The sequence below is a fragment of the Vipera ursinii genome (assembly GCF_947247035.1).
Source record: "Vipera ursinii genome assembly, chromosome: 17".
NCBI classification, from domain to species: domain Eukaryota; kingdom Metazoa; phylum Chordata; class Lepidosauria; order Squamata; family Viperidae; genus Vipera; species Vipera ursinii.
In genome coordinates, this window is record NC_139530.1 from 2,775,944 (window position 1) to 2,794,422 (window position 18,479).

General features: G+C 44.4%; 1 protein-coding gene across 2 annotated transcripts; it reads left to right on the forward strand.

Annotated features, from left to right (window-relative positions):
- Positions 1-4,723: 4,723 nt before the first annotated feature.
- TNFRSF14 (TNF receptor superfamily member 14) lies at positions 4,724-17,303 on the forward strand. 2 transcript variants are annotated; one of them, XM_083375804.1, is made up of 8 exons: positions 4,724-5,574; positions 11,811-11,922; positions 12,154-12,279; positions 13,079-13,237; positions 13,664-13,754; positions 14,363-14,547; positions 15,409-15,425; positions 15,838-17,303. In XM_083375804.1, exons 1-8 carry the CDS (start codon positions 5,566-5,568, stop codon positions 15,937-15,939), a joined length of 801 nt encoding a protein of 266 aa, XP_083231930.1. In that variant the 5' UTR covers positions 4,724-5,565; the 3' UTR covers positions 15,940-17,303. The 2 variants fall into 2 exon arrangements, with proteins under 2 accessions (XP_083231930.1, XP_083231929.1); XM_083375803.1 differs by having other exon boundaries at positions 14,363-17,303.
- Positions 17,304-18,479: the final 1,176 nt, after the last annotated feature.

Below are 18,479 nucleotides of genomic sequence, written 5' to 3' on the forward strand. Positions count from 1 at the left end.
TTTTACCCAGTTTGGGGTGATTTAGCATTGGTTTAGTGTTTGGGCCAATGCCTGGATAATGTGCACACTAACCCACCCCCACCCACCCCCACCCTTGCGATCAACTGCATCAACCTCGGCTCCCAAGGGGATTCAAAGGGACTAGAAGCTTGACGCAGAAAAAGTAAATGGTGGAATTTCTTTTGACTTTCCCAAAGGGTCTGCTTCCAAGGAGAGGGAAGTGGACTTCCAAGAAGGCTACGCCAGATGCCTTCAAGAAGTCTCCTGGTTCCTGCTCCTTCACGAAGTCCATCCTCAGACTCAGAAGAAGCTGATGTGTCATTTTCAACACACACCCCTGCCCACCTCGGAGTCTTTTGGCCCGTCTGCTCCCAAGGACCTCCGTTCCCTTTGGCGACCGTGGATGGAGTCAAACAGATGATGAAGAATGAAGGACACATCTCCTTTGATTTATTAGCCGGCCCTCTCTTCTTTCCATCCTTTTGGGGAAGGTTTTGAAAGGAATGTCTCTTTCCCTTTTTGGAAAAAAAAAAGAATATTATTTATCCTTAAGAGGGGGGGGAAGCAGAGGATGAGGCTGGCAAGGGAAGCGGGAAAGGCCTGTGTGGAAAGGCACCACGTGGCTGGTGGACTTTTAGCCACGTGGTCCTACACTGAGGAGTGTAAGAAACCTGGTTTCCCTACGGCTTTGGCTAACCAGGTTTAGCTGGTGGGAAAAAGTTGCTTTGCAACCCACCCACCAGCATGGCCTTCCTAGGAACAGGCGACAAAGGGGTGGGTGGATTGGTGGATTTTTGACCCTTTCCCCTCTCCTAAGGAAACACCCCCCCCTGTCTTGCTTTATATTAAAGAGAAGGGGGGCTTAATGATTGGATGTCATACATTTGGCAAGTAAGAACGGCCTGCGTTTGTGGGGCACGGGGGTGGGGGGGGAGTTGGATGTCTCCTTTCAGACGACCGAGCGTTGTTGTGTCTTGGAGGGGGAGGACACAGGAGGTGTGTCTGGGGGCGTTCGTGGTGCAGTGGGCATACTGTGTATGCGGTTTGTTTGAGAAAATAAATACAGACCTAAAAGGCACCGTGTCTCTGTTTTCTGGGCCTCATTTTTTTTTGGGGGGGGGCAAAATTATAAATAAATACATGCTCCCTGGCTTTTTGAACCTCTGCAAAAAAAATGGGTTTTTTTTAAAAAAAAAGGGGGTCCAATTTCATGCTCTTCCACACCACTTTTTCCAACTTTTCCTGCAACAGATGCTTAGATTTTTGTAGCTATGTGACATCCTGCTCAGCTTCCCACTTTGGGGGTCTTCCAGTCCAACCCCCTGGGGCTCAAGCGGGGGGCGGGGGACGGACCTTCTACATTTCATACAATTGCTTTCCATTCCAAAGAGAGGTAAATTTCAGGCAAATGTTTGTCCGCTATTCTTCTCCACCTCCAGTGTTGAAGCAACAATATACCACTATCAAATCAATCAATCAGAATATAGGGGACCTTGGAGGTCTTCTAGTCCAGCCCCCTGCTCAAGCACGAGAACCTAGACCATTTCAATCAATCAAGTAGAATAGAGCTGGAAGGGGACCTTGGAGGTCTTCTAGTCCAACCCTAGACCATTTCAGACAAATGGCTGTCCAGTCTCTTCTTAAATGACAATGCCAATTTTCAATTCTTAGCAGCCACACAGACTGATTTTCCCTGGAAATAATATTTGCCTAATAATCAGTGGTTAATAGCCCATCCCCAATTTCTTGTGGCTTGAAAAAGAAGGGGTCAAAAGCTTGTCACTCGAAAAGAGCTCATAATCCTGGGGCAAGAGAGCTGGTGGTTTAACTTTGAGGTTGAAACAAAGGGCACGACCCTGGGGATGGGGTGCAAAATCTCTCCCAAGCCAGCTATTCATTGAATACTTGAATATTTATACTCTGAAATAAAGTTATGTATTGTAAGTTTCTCTCCTGCAATTGCAACAGGCTGAAATCACAGCGTCTCACTCCTGTCCTCTAGCGACCAGAGATGGAATGAAAGTCCTGAAAAGGAAGTTCTTATTTCTGTTTGATTTATTTATTTCAAACTCCCCCCCCCCAAAAGCGAGGGCTAGTGCTCTTCTCCATCTGGGTATGTGTAATTTAATGAAGAGAAGGGTGAGGGGTGACATGATTGCGGTGTTCCAATATCTCAGGGGCGGCCCCAAAGAAGAGGGAGTCAAGCTATTCTCCAAAGCGCCTGAAGGCAGGACAAGAAGCAACGGATGGAAACTAGTCAAAGAGAGAAGCAGCCTGGAACTAAGGAGAAACTTCCTGACAGTTAGAACAATTAATCAGTGGAAGAGCTTGCCTCCAGAAGTGGTGAATGCTCCAACACTGGAGGTTTTTAAGAAGAGACTGGACAGCCATTTGCCTGAAATGGTATAGGGTTTCCTGCCTGAGCAGGGGGTTGGACTAGATGACCTCCAAGGTCCCTTCCAACTTCTTCTTCTTCCTATTATTATTATTATTATTATTATTATTATTATTATTATTATTATTATTATTATTATTCCTGCAAGGTGGGCCACGCTGGGGGCAAAATATCCTGAATATTTTGAATTCAAAACTCCCCCAACTGCTGGATGTTTTTAGAGTTTGAAATACAAACTCTTTTATAAATGCAAACTAGAAAGAGAAAGAAAGAGAAAGAAAGAAAGAAAGAAAAAAAAGAAAGGTGAAAAAACAACAACAACCAGCCGCTAAAACTTCAGAAAAAAGCGCTGTTGATTTTCATTCTTCCTCCTTCCAAACCCACAGATAAGGATCTGAGAGAAAGGGAAGGGAGACCATCAGTCGATCTTAATAACCGGGTGTTAAAACAGAGAGAAGTTACTGCAGGGGAAAACCAATATTGTCTATTTTCCATTTAAAGAAGTTGAAGTCTCCATTCTTATTCAAAAAGAAAATTCTCCCTGCTGGCTCAGCATCATTTTTTCACCCGCCAATCTGAAGGGCTGAGAAAGGAAGTATCATCTTAGACAGCCGTAGAAATCAGCAAGATTTTTAGACAAAGGCCGGTGCAGGCAGAAACTATTAACTGTCTCGCATTAAGATAAAACAGTTGAGTCTTAATTTCAATTTTAAGCAAGCCGCCGATGGGAGATGGGTGGTGATACCAGCTGAAGGAATGAAAGAATAAATTAATAAGTTATATAAATTCAGAAATCGTGGGCACTCCATCACTGGAGGTTTTTAAGAAGAGACTGGACAATCACCTGTCTGAGATGGTGTAGGTTCTCCTACTTGAGCAGGGGGCTGGACTAGAAGACCTCCAAGGTCCCTTTCAGCTCCTATTCCTATTCCTATTCCTATTCTATTCTATTCTATTCTATTCTATTCTATTCTATTCTATTCTTTATTTCTATTCTATTCTTTATTTCTATTCTATTCTATTTTCTGTCCTGGCCTTGGGAATAGCTCAGAGGGCAGTTCTGCCTTGAAAATGCTAGTGGTTTTCCTAATTTCTGGAACAATGATGAAAAATAATGGGGGGGGGGAAGGCAGGAAAAGTGGGAAGGTGCTGAAAAATTTTCCCGTAGAGCTGAGTCTGGTGGAGAAGTGACTGAAAAGTGAAATAGAAAATCCAGAGGTGGTGCTAAAATTAAAAAATTACAGCAGCAAGGATGCTGATTAAGAAATGGGTGGCACATATTTCAGTCTTGAATCCCTGTCTGTGTGTGCTTCTAATGGGAATATTTTTCTTTTGTTTTCATATTGTTTCAGGGATTGATTACTGGGTGTCAGTTGTCCAGCTTGTGCAAGTTGTCAGCTGGTGGAACAGCCCGCCACTTGGAGCAATAAATCTTTCTTTGCAAGCAGAGCAGACTGCAGAGTTTCTGGACCGTGGCAACTTCAACGTGGGTGGACTTCAACTCCTAGAATTCGGCAAAGACATGAAGATGAGGAAGCTGCGAGATCAAAGTTGGCGTAGCATAAAGCTACTGTGTGTTGATACGTTGAGACACGAGAGGGGAATGGCTCCCTTTTGTAGAACTGAGTTAGAAGGGATCTTAGAGGTCATTTAGCCCACCCCCTCTTCAATGGAATGTATCTGAGCACCAAAATAAGCTGTATTCTCATCTCATTGCAAGCCCCCCCTCAAAAAACAATATAGTAGCCCTTGACCTACAGCAATTCATTTAGCGACCCTTCAAAGTTACAACGGGACTGAAAAAGTGATTTATGACCGTTTTTCATCGCCGCCTCCCCATGATCAAAATTCAGATGTTTGGCAACTGACTCGCATTTACGACGGTCGCAGTGTCCCAGGGTCAGGAGATCCCCTTTTGTGACCCTCTCGACAAGTAATGTCACAGTGGGGAAGCCAGGTTCACTCAAGAACTGGAGTACTGATTTAACGTCTGTAGCAATATAGGTCGTAAGATGGGGCTAAAACTCTCTCCACAAACGTCTCCCTTAGCGGCATAAATTTTTGGGCTTGAGTGTGGTCATAAATCAAGGACTACCTGTCCTTTTACTGATTTTGACCATCAGAGCTGAGAGGAAGGGCGGAGAGATGTCCAAACATTTTTTCCAAATTACTTTCATGATAAAGTCAAGAGGAAGTATATCTTTTTCCTGTAATCGAGGGGAGGGGGAGGAAACATCTGGTGGAATGAATTTGTTTCCAGTTTGGGTGAATTTTCACTCCCTTAGAACATTTCCTGCTGAAAGCCAAGGTCAGGGAAATAATAATAACGTAATAATAATAGCAACAGCAACAACAATAAAGATAAAAATAGAACGGCTGTGGCAAAAGAAAGCAAAGGTAAGGGGCCCTTGGGTGCAATCCCAAACATCTGGAGCACCACTGACGCACCCTGGGCATTGGAACAGCATCCATCCTGCAGTGAGACCTTTAAAACTCAAACGAGAACATCTGGCTATCCCAGGTCCTCAGGAAGGACTCGAGAGGCAGATAAAATGCCAAACCCAATCTGAACATCTGGCTGACCCAACCTGAAACACCGTCGTCACTGACAAAATCCCCATCAGTCAATTGCAAAAGGCAGCTTGACCCGGAACAGCTGGCATCCTGCGAGGCTCTCTTTAATGTTATGAAACATCTGCCTCTCCAGGACTTGCACAAAATTGCAAAATCCAGGCTAAACATCTGGCTGTCACTGTGCAAGGAACCAGAACAGAATAAACGAAGACGCATATCAGGTTTTCTGAGCTGGCTGCGACCGGCCTTTCAGCTTTCAAGGACGCTTGCTGAATAAGCAAGAAATTGCTTTATACACACACAGCATCCAGACCAGGAAATCAGGCTACTGTAGGGGTGTGGCGCTGCAAAGAATTATTTTCATTTTCACCTCACTTTAGACGAGACTCAATCTCTGGCTGGGGGGGAGAAAACGCTTTCTCCAGGAGATCAACTCCAAGGGCCAAATTCAGAGGAATTTTTTTAAAAAAGAAAGAAGATCAAACGGAAGACGTTTGGGATGCCGCGCAGGGAATCCATTGACTGGAAAGCCACTTCAGAAAGACTTGATCCTATGGCTTTCCTTCTCTCTCTGGGATCTCTGTAATTGGGGGAACATGTTCCCGGTAAGTCCATGCTTTAAAATAGAAGAGAATCTATAGCAAAAGCTTTCAGTCATCCTTCAGCACCAGACTGGCAAGGAAATATTAGCTGGTGGAACGGTCTGCCACATGAAGCAGAGGTGGGTGAAGGAAGGCAGAATGGCTGTGGCTGCTGCTGCTGCTGATTATATTATTATTATTATTATTATTATTATTATTATTATTATTATTATTATTATTATTATTATTATTATTAATTCTTCATTTCAGAGGTGGTTGGTTTTGGTGGCCTGGGACCAAGGGGTTCTTGCAATTCTGTGAATGACAGCTATCACCAGGGACTAGAAACTTGTGCTGTGGTTAGGGGAGCAGCCATGCAAGAAGTCTGAATTTCCATTGTCTGGCTTGGAGACATGGCAAAGCTTCTCTGGTAAACAAACAAAGCGTCTTTTTTTTTATGTCTTTCTCTTCCTTCTTCCAGTAACTCGGGGAACAAAAGTGAAAATGCTCTGCCCGATTTTGTACAGGGAAGTGCTGGAAAACAAAATAAAAAGCATTAGCTGGATTCCCCCATGGCTGGCAGAGATTTGCAGGGGAAGGCAAAACATTAACACAAACCCCCAAACGAGAAAAGGGCCCTCGAAAACCCGAAAACCCATCCTTAGATGGAGGGGTTCAAATGTGTCGTGTGAATGCAGTTCCCAAATGCAGGAAGGGAGAAAATGTACTATTTGTGGCTGGGGGATTATAACTGTTATTTTTATTTTTATTTTGAAGTTGGGGGTCAGAGTCTCAGGTTGGGGGCTACGCCAACAGGGGCACAGCCCTACAATGTTTGAGGTGTGTGTGTGTGTTAAAGTCAATGGTGGGTGGGGTCAAAAAAGATGGGTGGGGCTGCATGCTATCTCTTGGTTCTGTTTTTTAAAATAATAATAATAATCCCTTTTTGAAACGCTTTTCCAAAGGGGTCCCCTCTCTTCTCTTGTTCTGCATGTTAAAGGAATAATGGCTGGTAATCCTCACTTAACAGCAGTTCGTTTAGTGGCCATTCAAAATTGTAACGCTGGGGGGGGGAAAGTGACTTATGACCTTTTTTCGCACTTACAACCATTGGCTGCGTCCCCGCGGTCACACGATCAAAATTCAGACACTTGGGCAACTGGCTCGTATTTATGTCCCCGTGGGTCACGTGATCCCCCTTTTTGGGACCTTCTGACTGGCAACGGCAAGGGGGAAGATTCACTTAACAACCGTGCAGCTAACTTAACGACTGCAGCAGTTGGGAGGAAAAAAATCTGTAAAACGGGTCAAAACTTACGTAACAACTATCTTGCTTAGCAGCGGAAATTTGGGGCAGAATTGTGATCGCAAGTTCTCACTGTGGGAACTATTTTCACAACAGCCCTGCTGAGTAGGCCAGGCGGAGAATCCTAGATGTCTGTAAAGCTACCAAATTTCACCCAAGCCCCCAGCTGATCTATCTTTTAATGCTCCCCAAATGGCTGACTGTCCCCCTCCCCACTTCCCGTTCTTTAAGGAGAAGAGAAAGAAGCAATTAAAGTCTCAAATTGTAATTTTGAACTTCCTCGCAGAACTAAAAGAGAAAGGAAGAGGAGAAGAAGAATAAGAAAATCTTCCCCTTTTTGTCAGGATGGGATTTTTTTTTCTTTCTTAGAAAATGTTGGGGGAAAAAAGAGAGCTTCCCCCCCCCCACCCAAGTGCTGAGTAAAACCTGAGTAGGTGGGAACTGGAAAACCCAGAGAATTGCTTATTTTTAATTTTTGCACGTCCCACTTTTTTCTTGTATGTGTGTGTTTGCCTGGCCGGGCACTCCCTGTGTGCAAAAGTCCGGAGGAGAATGCACAAAAGTACCTACGGCGTCATAAACAGAGAACTTCATGATTTGTGAGCGGACTTTTTACTAGTGAAGAAAAATCCAATTTTTTCCCACTGGAGGAAAATTGACTTTTATTTTCTTTCCCACATGACCTGCCTTATGTTGTTGAACAGAGGCAGCTTTCAGCCTCCCTCTCAGCTTTCTCACTGGGGATGATGGGGCTTGTGGTCCGGCCGTATCTGAAGCAACCGCATCCTTGCCAGCTCTGAAATTCTCTTTCCCTGTCAGGAAATATTACATTTTAAAAGGTGGGAAAAGGTTGAAGGAATTTCCACTTTCACCAGCCTGGTTGTGTTCAGATTTCAATGGTTGGTGTTTTTTTTTCCCCTTTTCAGGCAAAGTTGATGTCTAATTTTACAATTTCCTGTAATGTTTTGCTGCTGGTGTTAAAGTGAAAACAGCAATAATGGTGCCGATAAAAAGGGAAAAAATAAATTTTGCTGGAAGACCATAGTGCGTTGCGATTCATTTTTTGAGTTTTTTTGTTTTTTTTTGCTGGTGATTTCAATCTGACTCAAGATAGAACTTTCCTGAAAATGCATCGCAAAGCCGTTTGTTAAAATCTACCTAGTTAATTCTGATTTTTTTGCAGCAAAAATGAAAAGAAAAAAGAGACATTCTGGGCAAACCTTTATTTGCCAAAATAAATATATCACCTTTTAAGGGACTATCATTTTCAGACACTGCGACCGTCATAAATACGGGCCAAGCGTCCGAATTTTGATCATGGGGGATGCTGCCACGGTCATAAATGTGAAAAATGGTCATAAGTCGCTTTTTTTCAGCGATGTTGTAACTTTTAACAGTCACAAAATGCATCCTTGCAAGTCAAGGATTGCTTGTACTTTTTTTTTCTTTACACGGCAGGTCCTTGGTTTCTGCTTTCATCTTATTTACTTTCCAGGTTAAGCTGAGCATTGATATTTTTCACTGGCTCTTTTTAAATCTGTATGCTCCTGGTTAGTTTTTAGTTAAAGTGAGGCTTATTTACTGTGCCTGAAAAGAAAAAAAAGAAAAAGTAGAATTTGGGGCCATGCGTGGTCATGCAAACTTGTCAACTAACCATTTTATGCAATTATTGCAAAATAGCGGTTGTATAACAGCTGTTTGTGCAGAACAGGAATTTACCAGGTCGTCTCCTTTTGAAAAAAAAAAGGAAAATTGAGATTCTGCCAACTCCAAACCCACTTGTAAATTTTAAAAGTCTCTTCTTGAAAATCTTCCAGTGATGGAGCCCCCAAAACTTCTGGAGGCTGATTAACTGTTCTCACTGATAGGAAATTATTTCTCCTTTGTTCCAAGTTGCTTCCTTTCCAAGGAAGGAAGGAAAGAAGGAAGGAAGGAAGGAAGGAAGGAAGGAAGGAAGGAAGGAAGGAAGGAAGGAAGGAAGGAGAAGAAGCAACGGATGGAAACTCATCAAGGAGAGAAGCAACCTAGAACTAAGGAGAAACTTCCTGACAGTGAGAACAACTAACCAGTGGAACAACCTGCCTCCAGAGGTGGTGAATGCTCCAACCCTGGAAGTTTTTAAGAAGAGACTGGACAGCCATTTGTCTGAAATGGTATAGGGTTTCCTGCCTTTAGCAGGGGGTTGGACTAGATGACCTCCAAGGTCCCTTCCAACATTATTATTATTAAGGAAGGAAGGAAAGCAACCAAGGAAGGAGGGAGGGAGGCAGAAAGGAAGGAAATACAAAATCAAAGAGTTGGAAGGGACCCTGGAGGTCATCTAGTCCAACCCCCGGTTCAAACAGGACACCCTCTACCCTTCTGGACAAACTGCTCTCCAGTCTCTTCTTAAAAGCCTCCAGTGAAGGAGCACCCCACAACTTCTGGAGGCAACTTCTCTGCCACTGTTGAGTTGGTTGATTTGTTAAAATTGTAAAAACTGGTTGATTGTTAAAAACGGATCGTTTAAACACCTTTGCTGGGCAGATCCAAAATTACAGTGTGGGGAAGCAAAGGTTCTTCGGATATTTGGGATGGGGTGGTGGGGTTTCTGCCTGCAATTGCGTTTGTGCATTTGCCTTTCTTTAACCTTCTCCTGAACTCTGTGTGTGTGTGTGTGTGTGTCTGTGTGTAAAAAAGAGCCTTTGAGTCATTTCCAAGATCACAAGCCTGGCGGGTTTTCCCCCCCCCATCTCTACAAATTAGCCGCAAGCTGGAGCCAAAGATTAAATAAATGTAAATAAAAGTTTTTCTAGCTGGGAAGCCAGGTGACCCCAGCCCCTTTCGCCATATCCAGGAAGACGGTTGCACCCTTGCCAAACCAAACAGGAAGCTTTCATCTTCTGGGGTTAATTGCCGTTCCACCTTAGCTCTGGAAAGAAAGAATTCAATTTTATTTTTATTATTTTTTTTTCAATTTCCTTGGCTCTCTGCCGCCATGCAATGCAGGAAGGGCTCTTCGAAAAAGATTCTCGGAATTGCAAGCAGTCCTCGAATTACGATGTTTGTTTAGTGGCCGTTTGAATTGACAACGGCCCTGGGGGAGGGAAAAAAGGGACTTACGACCGTTTTTTCACACTTACGTCCCCATGGTCGCATGATCAAAATTTGGAGGCTTGGCAACTGACTAGTGTTTATGATGGTCACAGGGTCCTCATTTCCTTTTTTGTGACCTGACCGCCAAAGTCAATGGGGAAGTCAGATTCACTTAACAACCATACGACCATCTGAACGACTATGGCAAGAAATAGGCGTAAAATGAGGCGCTTAACAGCCGTCTCGCTTAGCAACAAAAATTTTCCATTTCTGTAAGTCGAGGACTAACTGTACAGATCCAAGAAGCATCTGAGGCTGTGACAGCTGAACTACTAACCGATAAAAAAGACGCTAGGGCCTCAAACAGTTATTTCCTGTCGTAGAACAAAAATATAAGCAGCCTTGGGAATTTTGAATGGGAAAACAGCTGTCGTGTTTACTAAAATCCTAGCAAACATTTGGGGGGAAAAATGTATCTCGGAAAATAGATCCAGGCACAAGCAGAGACAGAGAATAAGAAGTAAGAGTTAAAAAGTAGAGGAGGTAATATCAAACTTTTCTTTTTGTGTATTTATCTTCACACAAACGTAGTCGATTTGTTGAAAATAAGATTATGAATAATTTGAAGGAGCAGCTCCCAAAGGAACGGCCTGATATTGTTCCAGTGCTTTGTTTTTCCTGCACATAACTGCAGCGGAGATGGAAAGTAGACCACCCAGTGATCCTTCCTCCATTCCGCATCTACCTTCAAGGGAAGGTTGAATAGAATAGAATAGAATAATAGAATAGAATAGAATAGAATAGAATAGAATAGAATAGAATAGAATAGAATAGAATAGAATAGAATAGAATAGAATAGAGGGACAGTTGGAAGGGACCTTGGAGGTCTTCTAGTCCAACCCCCTGCTCAGGCAGGAAACCCTAGACCATTCCAGACAAATAGTTGTCCAATCTCTTATTAAAAACTTCCAGTGTTGGAGCATTCACAACTTGTGGAGGCAAGTTGTTCCACCATTTTTCACACTTAGGATCGTTGCAGCATGTGATCAAAATTCAGACCCTTGGCAACTGACTCATATTTATGACGGTCGCAGCATCCCGGGATCGATGTGATCCCCTTTTTGTGACCTTTTGACGAGCAAAGTCAACAGGGAAGCCAGATTGTTGTTACTAACCCAACAACTGGGGCAAGAAAGGTCGTAAAATGGGGCAGACTGAAATTTTGGGCTGAGTTGTGGTCCTTGACTGCCTGTATATTCTTTCTGTCCTGTGAAGCAGAAAATATCTACAGAAGCGAGACGTTACATGTTAGGGCAAAGTCCAGAATTTATTTATTTTTTGTCCCTGAGTAAACTCTGCTTGGAAAACAAGAGTCAAGACAGTCGGGAACTGAACTGCAAAATGGAGTTTTGAGAATGGATTTTTTATATATATATATCTCTTCTCCGGACCTTTCGTTATCTTTGCTTTATGCCTTAATTTTGAATCAATTACATATTGTAGAAATTAAAAAAAAATAGGAGTGGAACCTTGCAATACAAATTTCCCCCTGCCTGCTCAATAACAGAATGACACAGTTGAAAGGGACCCGGGAGGTCTTCTAGTCCAACCCCCCTTCTCAATGGGGCAAGACTCGCTTAACAACGGTCTCGCTTGGCCACAGATATTTTGGGCTCAATGAAGGACTACCTGTAGACCAGTTATCTGTGGAGACAGGAAATTAATTCATTGCAGGAGGGTTGAAGAAAAAATTGTGCTGATTTCTGCCGAGGTGGTGAAATTGTGGGTCCAGTGTTGAGCCAAGCAAACGACTTAATCTCCTCCTCCTCCTCCTCCTCCTCCTCCTCCTCCTCCTCCTCCTCCTCCCTTCCTATGAAAGATGCTTCGCCTGACCATAGTCATTCACCTGCTGCTGCTGCTTCGGAATGCCTCTTCCTGTGAATCGTGGGAATACTCCGTTGGAGGGGCATGTTGTCCCAAGTGTGCCGCAGGTAGGTGAAGAATCTCTGCTCTGCACGGCAAGGAGGTGGGTGGAAGGCTGAGACTGGACACAGAACATAGAGTAGCAGAGCTGGGAGGGACCTCGGAGGTCTTCTAGTCCATCCCCCTGCTCAGGCAGGATCCCTAGACCATTTCAATCAATCATTCAGTCAGTCAATCAATCAGAATAGACCCCTTCTAGCCCTAGGATCCTGTGATTCTTTTGGATCTCTTTAATCTAGGATTCCGAGTTTTAAGACACTGCACCAGGGTTTCGAGTACAGCCTGTGTTTCCTGTAACCCTGGTTGGTTTACCGAGCATCCAAACGGACTGAACAGCTGCTTAAAGTGCCGTGAATGCTCTCCAGGTAAAGAAATAAACTCATCGGATCTAACTAACAGATTAACCGAGGGATCTCTGGGGGGGGGGATTGCTCAAGTTTAGAAAACGGGTTTGCGGTTACCCCTCTGGTGTTTTTTTTCTTTTCCTCCCATTTTTATCCTAGCCACCAGGATAATGCAATCAATTAATCAGAATAGAGCTGGCTGGGACCTTGGAGGTCTTCTAGTCCAACCCCCAGCAGGAGAGCCTAGCCTAGATCATTCCAGAAAAATGGCTATCCGGTCTCTTCTTAAAAACCTCCAGCGATGGAGCACCCACAACTTCTGGAGGGAAGCCGTTCCCCTGATTGATTAACGGAAGAACAAAGTTGGAAGGGACCCTGGAGGTCATCTAGTCCAACCCCTGCTCAAGCAGGAGACCGTATAGCATTTCAGACAAGTGACTGTCCAGTCTCTTCTTAAAAACCTCCAGGGATGGAGCACCCACGACTTCTGGTGGCAAGCTGTTCCACTGGTTAATGGCGCTCACCGTCAGGAAGTTTCTCCTTTAATTCCAGGTTGCTTCTCTCCTTGATTAGATTTCCCATCTCTTTTTTTTTTCCATGTCTCGCCTTCCGGTGCTTTGCAAGATACGTTCACCCCCTTCTTCCCGTCAAATATGGGAAGGCTGCTATCATGTCCCCCTCCTCCCCCCCTCCCCCGGTCCTTCTTTTCTCCAGACTGGCCAAAGCATATTTAGGCTGGTGGGGGAAATGCTTCCGAGTAGGGCTATAGGACCTCAAGAGGGCCCAGCGTCTGAGAACATTGGTCCTTCTGCCTTGCCAGGAAATCACATGCAAGTTAAAGAGCGATGCAGCTACGCGAGGAACGCAAAATGCACCTGCCAGCCAGGTTTCTTCTGCCTGCACCACCTGGAGGAAGATTCCTGCGATGTGTGTGTGAGGCATACGGTCGCTCCTCCGGGTTTCAGAGTGACGCAACCTGGTAAGACACCCCCCCTGCGACGCACCTTTCTTGCCACACCCGTTAAGCGGATCACCGCAGTTATTGAGTCGCCACGATGTGAAGCAACCCAGCGACTTTGCTTGTCGGAAGGCCACAAAAGGGGGATCACGTGACACACACACACACACACACCCAGGACACGGCAACCGTCGTCAATACGAACCGGTTGCCGAGCACGTGAATCTTGATCGCGTGACCCTACGGATGCTGCGACTGCCGTAAGTGTGAAGCGACAGTCCTAAGGTGTTTTTTTTGGGGGGGGCCGTTGTAACTTTGAACGGTCCCTGAATGAGCCGTGGTAAATCGAGGACTACTTGAATGTAAAACTGTTCTCCTGGTACCGAAAGCAAGTCACAGGCTCCTTCTCTCTGAGAACCCGTCCATCTTTTTTCGTTATTTTCACAGGCACCGAAAATAATGATGTCCTATTTGAGCCCTGTCCTCTGGGGACATTTGCAGCTAAAAAAATGTCATTTTCTTGCACGAAGTGGACCAAGTAAGGACCTTTCAGCTGCTTTACCCACGTGGCTTCTTTGAAACCACGTCCTTTAAAAATCCTTCTCTCTCTCTTTTTTCCCCCTTTTTTCTAATGATTTCTGTTTCTCCTGGTTTTTAATCCAGCATTCTGCACAAATTTCAGCTGTTGTCCTCACCAGTTTGTCTACAATGAACTGTCTCTCTCTGGTGAATGAATACTTATGAGCATTTCCAATTCTTTTTTCTTTTCATCCTCTCCTCTCTCCCTTCCTTCCTTCCTTCCTTCCTTCCTTCCTTCCCTTTCCCTTTCTCTTTCTCTTTCTCTTTCTTTTCTTCAATGCTTCTTTCTTTCTTTCTTCTTTCTTTCTTTCTTTCTTTCTTTCTTTCTTTCTTTCTTTCTTTCCTTCCTTCCTTCCTTCCCTTTCCCTCTTTCCTTCAATGTTGCTTTTTCTTTCCTGTTTTCCTTCCTTCATTTCCTTTCCTTCTTTCCTTCCTTCCCTTTCCCTTTCTCTTTCTTTCCTTCAATGCTGCTTTTTCTTCCCTATTTCCCTTCCTTCCTTCCTTCCTTCCTTCCTCCCACCCTCCCCTCCCCTCTTTCCTTCAGAGTTTCTTTTTGTCTCTCCTCAGTTGCAGTGAGAAAGGCTTCATCGAAAAACACGCAGGCAATGCCACTTCGGATACGGTGTGTGGGGCCCAACCTGTAATGAACCTTAAAATAATTTGGACTGCTGTAACCATCATTTTCCTGGCCCTGGCCCTGGTCCTGATTTTAATCCTCGTGCTGTGGAAAAAGAAAATGTGCATGATGAAAGGTAGGCGTGTGTGTGTGTGTGTGTGTGTGTGTGTGTGTGTGAGAGAGAGAGAGAGAGAGAGAGAGAGAGAGAGAGAAAGAGAGAGAGAGAGAGAGAGAGAGAGAGAACACGGCAGTTATAATAATATCAGTGCCAATTACAATAGCTATAAACAGCTGATCTTTTTTTTTTTAACTCCTATTTTGAAGCAAGCCTTAAAGTGGGGGAATAAAGTGCTGGGAGATGAATTAGCTTTGCTTCCAGAGTAAAACTATAAAGATGATCAGGTCAGCATCACCCCAAGCAGGGGGTTGGACTAGAAGACCTCCAAGGTCCCTTCCCACTCTGCTATTCTATTCTATCACCGGCTGAAAAATGCCAAGGTTAGTTTGCCCTCTAAGATGGGGGTCTTCAAACCTGGCCCTTTTATGACTTGTGGACTTCAACTCCCAGAATTCCTCAGCCGGGCGTTCAGGGCTGCTGCAAAGGTCGCAAGTGTGGAAAAACAGTCGCCAAGTCCCTTTCTTCAGGAATTCTGAACGGTCACTAAATGAATGTCTGCCTATCCCAGGTCCTGGGGAAGGACTCGAGAGACAGGCATAAAGGCCAAATCCAGTCTAAACATCTGGCTGATTTTGTGACCAAGCGCCACAGGTATCAGTTTGACAAAACTAGAGAGACTCACGAAAAGGACAGCCATAAAACTGTCAGAAAATGTCTGCCGTAAATTCTGTATTCCCCCCATCTAAGCATAAAAACTTTCACCGTTTGGGGGGGAAAAAGGAGTGGGAGGGGGAGGGATTTTGCTAATTTATCCTTTTCGTGTTTAGCAAAACAGCGTGCGTATTTCTAAGAAAATGTTTTTCTTTTTTTGGTTTGCAGCGATCGGCAAAACAAGGGTAAGTGCGAGGTGTTGGTTTTTTTTAACAAAAAGTCTTGCAACGTCCGTTGGATTTGATAACTTTGGGGTCCTCCTTTAATTTCTCATCGTTCCCACGCTCCGAGAATGAGACTGTACAATTAAAAGGGGGGAAAAAAATCGAGCGTTCTGTGGGTTTTCCATCTTTTAAAGAAGCTGGAGGGCCACCGTATGGGGACGGTTTTAATTAGGTTTTCCTGCACAATGGGGGGGTTGGACTAGATGACCTTTGTGGACCCCTCCCCAACTCCAGAATCCCATGATTCTTTGTGTCCCTTGACCCAAAGACCTTGGGGAAGGTCATGCCCCATCTAATACTCATTGATAAATGAGTGTAAATTCTGCATCACGTACTATTGTTTTTTTAAAACAAAATATTCTCTTGGTTTTAGACAGAGGAACTACCTTACAGCATGCCAGAGAAGGAAAGTATGGTAACCCCCATACAGGAAACTGCCCCAAATCTTGGTCAGCCAAGTTACGCAAACTGTTGACAGGCGAGAAGGTTTACAACGCTACTGTGGCCAGCCACTACTTGTGCGATTATGGTGGGAAAAGACTCCGAGGAAGCTGATTCGTAATGGATCACTTGGACAGTCTCCATTGGGATCTCTCTGAAAGGATCCTGTTCCAGGTTCACCTAGAGAAGGTGGAGTAAGCTGAAACACAGGCAGATCTAAAGAGTGAGACATGCTCTCTTCCCAAAGAAGGGCAAGAGTGATCTTACCAGAAGAAGAACACTACAAAAAAAAATTACAAGTGCCACAATTTTTCTGGGTCTCTGGCGAGAATGCAGGAGTTTGGACTAGAAGACCTTCAGAGGTCCCTCCCAGCCCTCTGATGCGACGATTCCAAAATGAAAGCCCATCTGAATACAGGTAGTCCTTGATTTACGACCACAACGGAGCCCAAAGTGTGACATTTGTAAGACCCTTTCTTGCCCCTCATTGTTAAATGAACCACGGCTGTTGTTAAGTTAGTCACACGGCTGTGAAACGAATCTGGATTCCCCACTGACTTTGCTTCGCAAAGGGGGATCGCGTGACACACACACACACACACACACACACCTGGGGACACCGTCATAAATATGAGCCAGTTTCCAGCCAACTGATTTTTGTTCGCGGGACAACGGTCGTCAGCGTGAAAAACGGCCACCAATCTTTCTTTTTTTTTGCTGCTTTTGCAACTTCGTACAGTCACTAAATGAGTCAAGGACCGTCTGTATTGCAAAAAGGTAACCCACCTTTTCGGTGAGAAAGATGGAGGGAACACGTAAGATGAAAAGGAGAAGGAATTGCAAAAGTGTGTATATGTGGATCATGGACATACAACTTACTCTGGGAAAAACAGCCGCCCCTGGAATGCTTTGCAACACCTTCTAACAAATCTAACATAGGTTTTTTTCTCCAGGAAAAAAATATATATAAATAAACCCAAACAAATAACATTTGCCTGGGGAATTCTGGGACTTGAAGTCCACCTATCCTCAAGGGGCCGAAGTTGAGAAACGCTGCACTATTGTGTAGGATAATTGCTGATTGAACACATTTTGGGGCAAATTCCTTCTACTCTCCAATCCTTTTTCTGTTGGGAACTTGTCTCCCCTTTTTAACCTCAATCCCCACGGGGGAGTTGCTGTGGGAGAAACGGGAGGGAGGGTGAATATTACGTATGTTTGCCTTTGGGTTAATTATGTGGTGTTAAAGACCGGATTAAAATCTAATCAATCAATAAACAAACGGATTTGAAAGAGGGGATTCCCGCTCTTCCTTGATTTTAAATCTTGGCACGGTAAATGTACTCAAGACTTTTCCGTTCCTGTAATTGTTCCTTGGCTTAATTAGGACACGTAGTCCTAGGCTTATGGTCACCAAAATTTCTGTTAATTTCTGTTCAGTTAGTTACACGGTTGTTTAGTAAACCTGGCTTCCCCACTGACTTTGCTCGTCAGAAGTCTGCAAAAAGGGGGTCACGTGGTGCCTTTTTATATCCATACAGCAATCATATTAATTGCATTGAATTAAGCACAGCCTGAGTGAAACCTGGTGCATTTCCAGGCAGGGTGTCCCAGGTGCAGAAGGTGAGGGACCTCAAATGTCTTCAGAAGTTCTCCAGAACTTTGGATGCTCGGCTGAGAGTCCTCACCTTACCTAAGGAGATGGATGGCTGAGGAATTCTGGGAGTTGAAGTCCACAAGTCTTGAAAGTGGGCAAGGTTGGAGACCCCCGTGAGCTAGGACATTGTCTTCATTTGCTTCCTGGACTTCTGAGTTGTGGAGTTGTGAGTGCTCCAAGAAAAGATTGGACAGCCACTTGCCCAGGATGGTATAAGGTCTCCTGCCTTGGAAGAGAGGTGGACTAGAAGACCTCCAAGGTCCCTTATAATTCTATGACTTGAGGACAAGATAGGTCCTGTACTGATTCCGTGCCAACTCGTGCCGGCCGAGGACCGAAGGAAAATGAAGTCAACACATCCGAAGACAAAAAGCTTGCCTAGATATTCACAGGCGGGTAAACAAGGATGAAGCGGCTTCTGCTTTTCTATCAGGAAATTAAAACCAGGTAACCATCCAACAGGAAGCGAGGCAGAGGGAAGTGGGAGACAAGTCTGAACTTGAAGCAGAGTTTGAAACTGGAGCCGGGAGCCAAGTCTGAAAGCAGTCCAAAGGATCAAACGCTTTAAGCAGACACACAGGCAAACCGTTTCCCAAACGCCAGCTGTGTTCGAATTCAGGACTTTTGTGGGGGGGGGGTCATTTTGTATTGCTGCTCCTAAAAGTTCATTAAGGGAAGCTCAAATTAGCTGACATTGGCAAGTATTTAGATCAGTCCTGGAAGGGCTGTGAGTTATGTTCATGTTAATTTATACCGCAGGAAGAGCATGCGTGCAATTGTTTACAAAGAGGTAACCTTTACTCCTTCGTCGCTGGGCTTCAAAAAAACCCAGAAAAAGTATTTTCAATAAGTGTATTTTGGGGCAAATGTACTCCTGGCCCAAATCACAGAAGAGAGAATTCTGATAATATAAAACC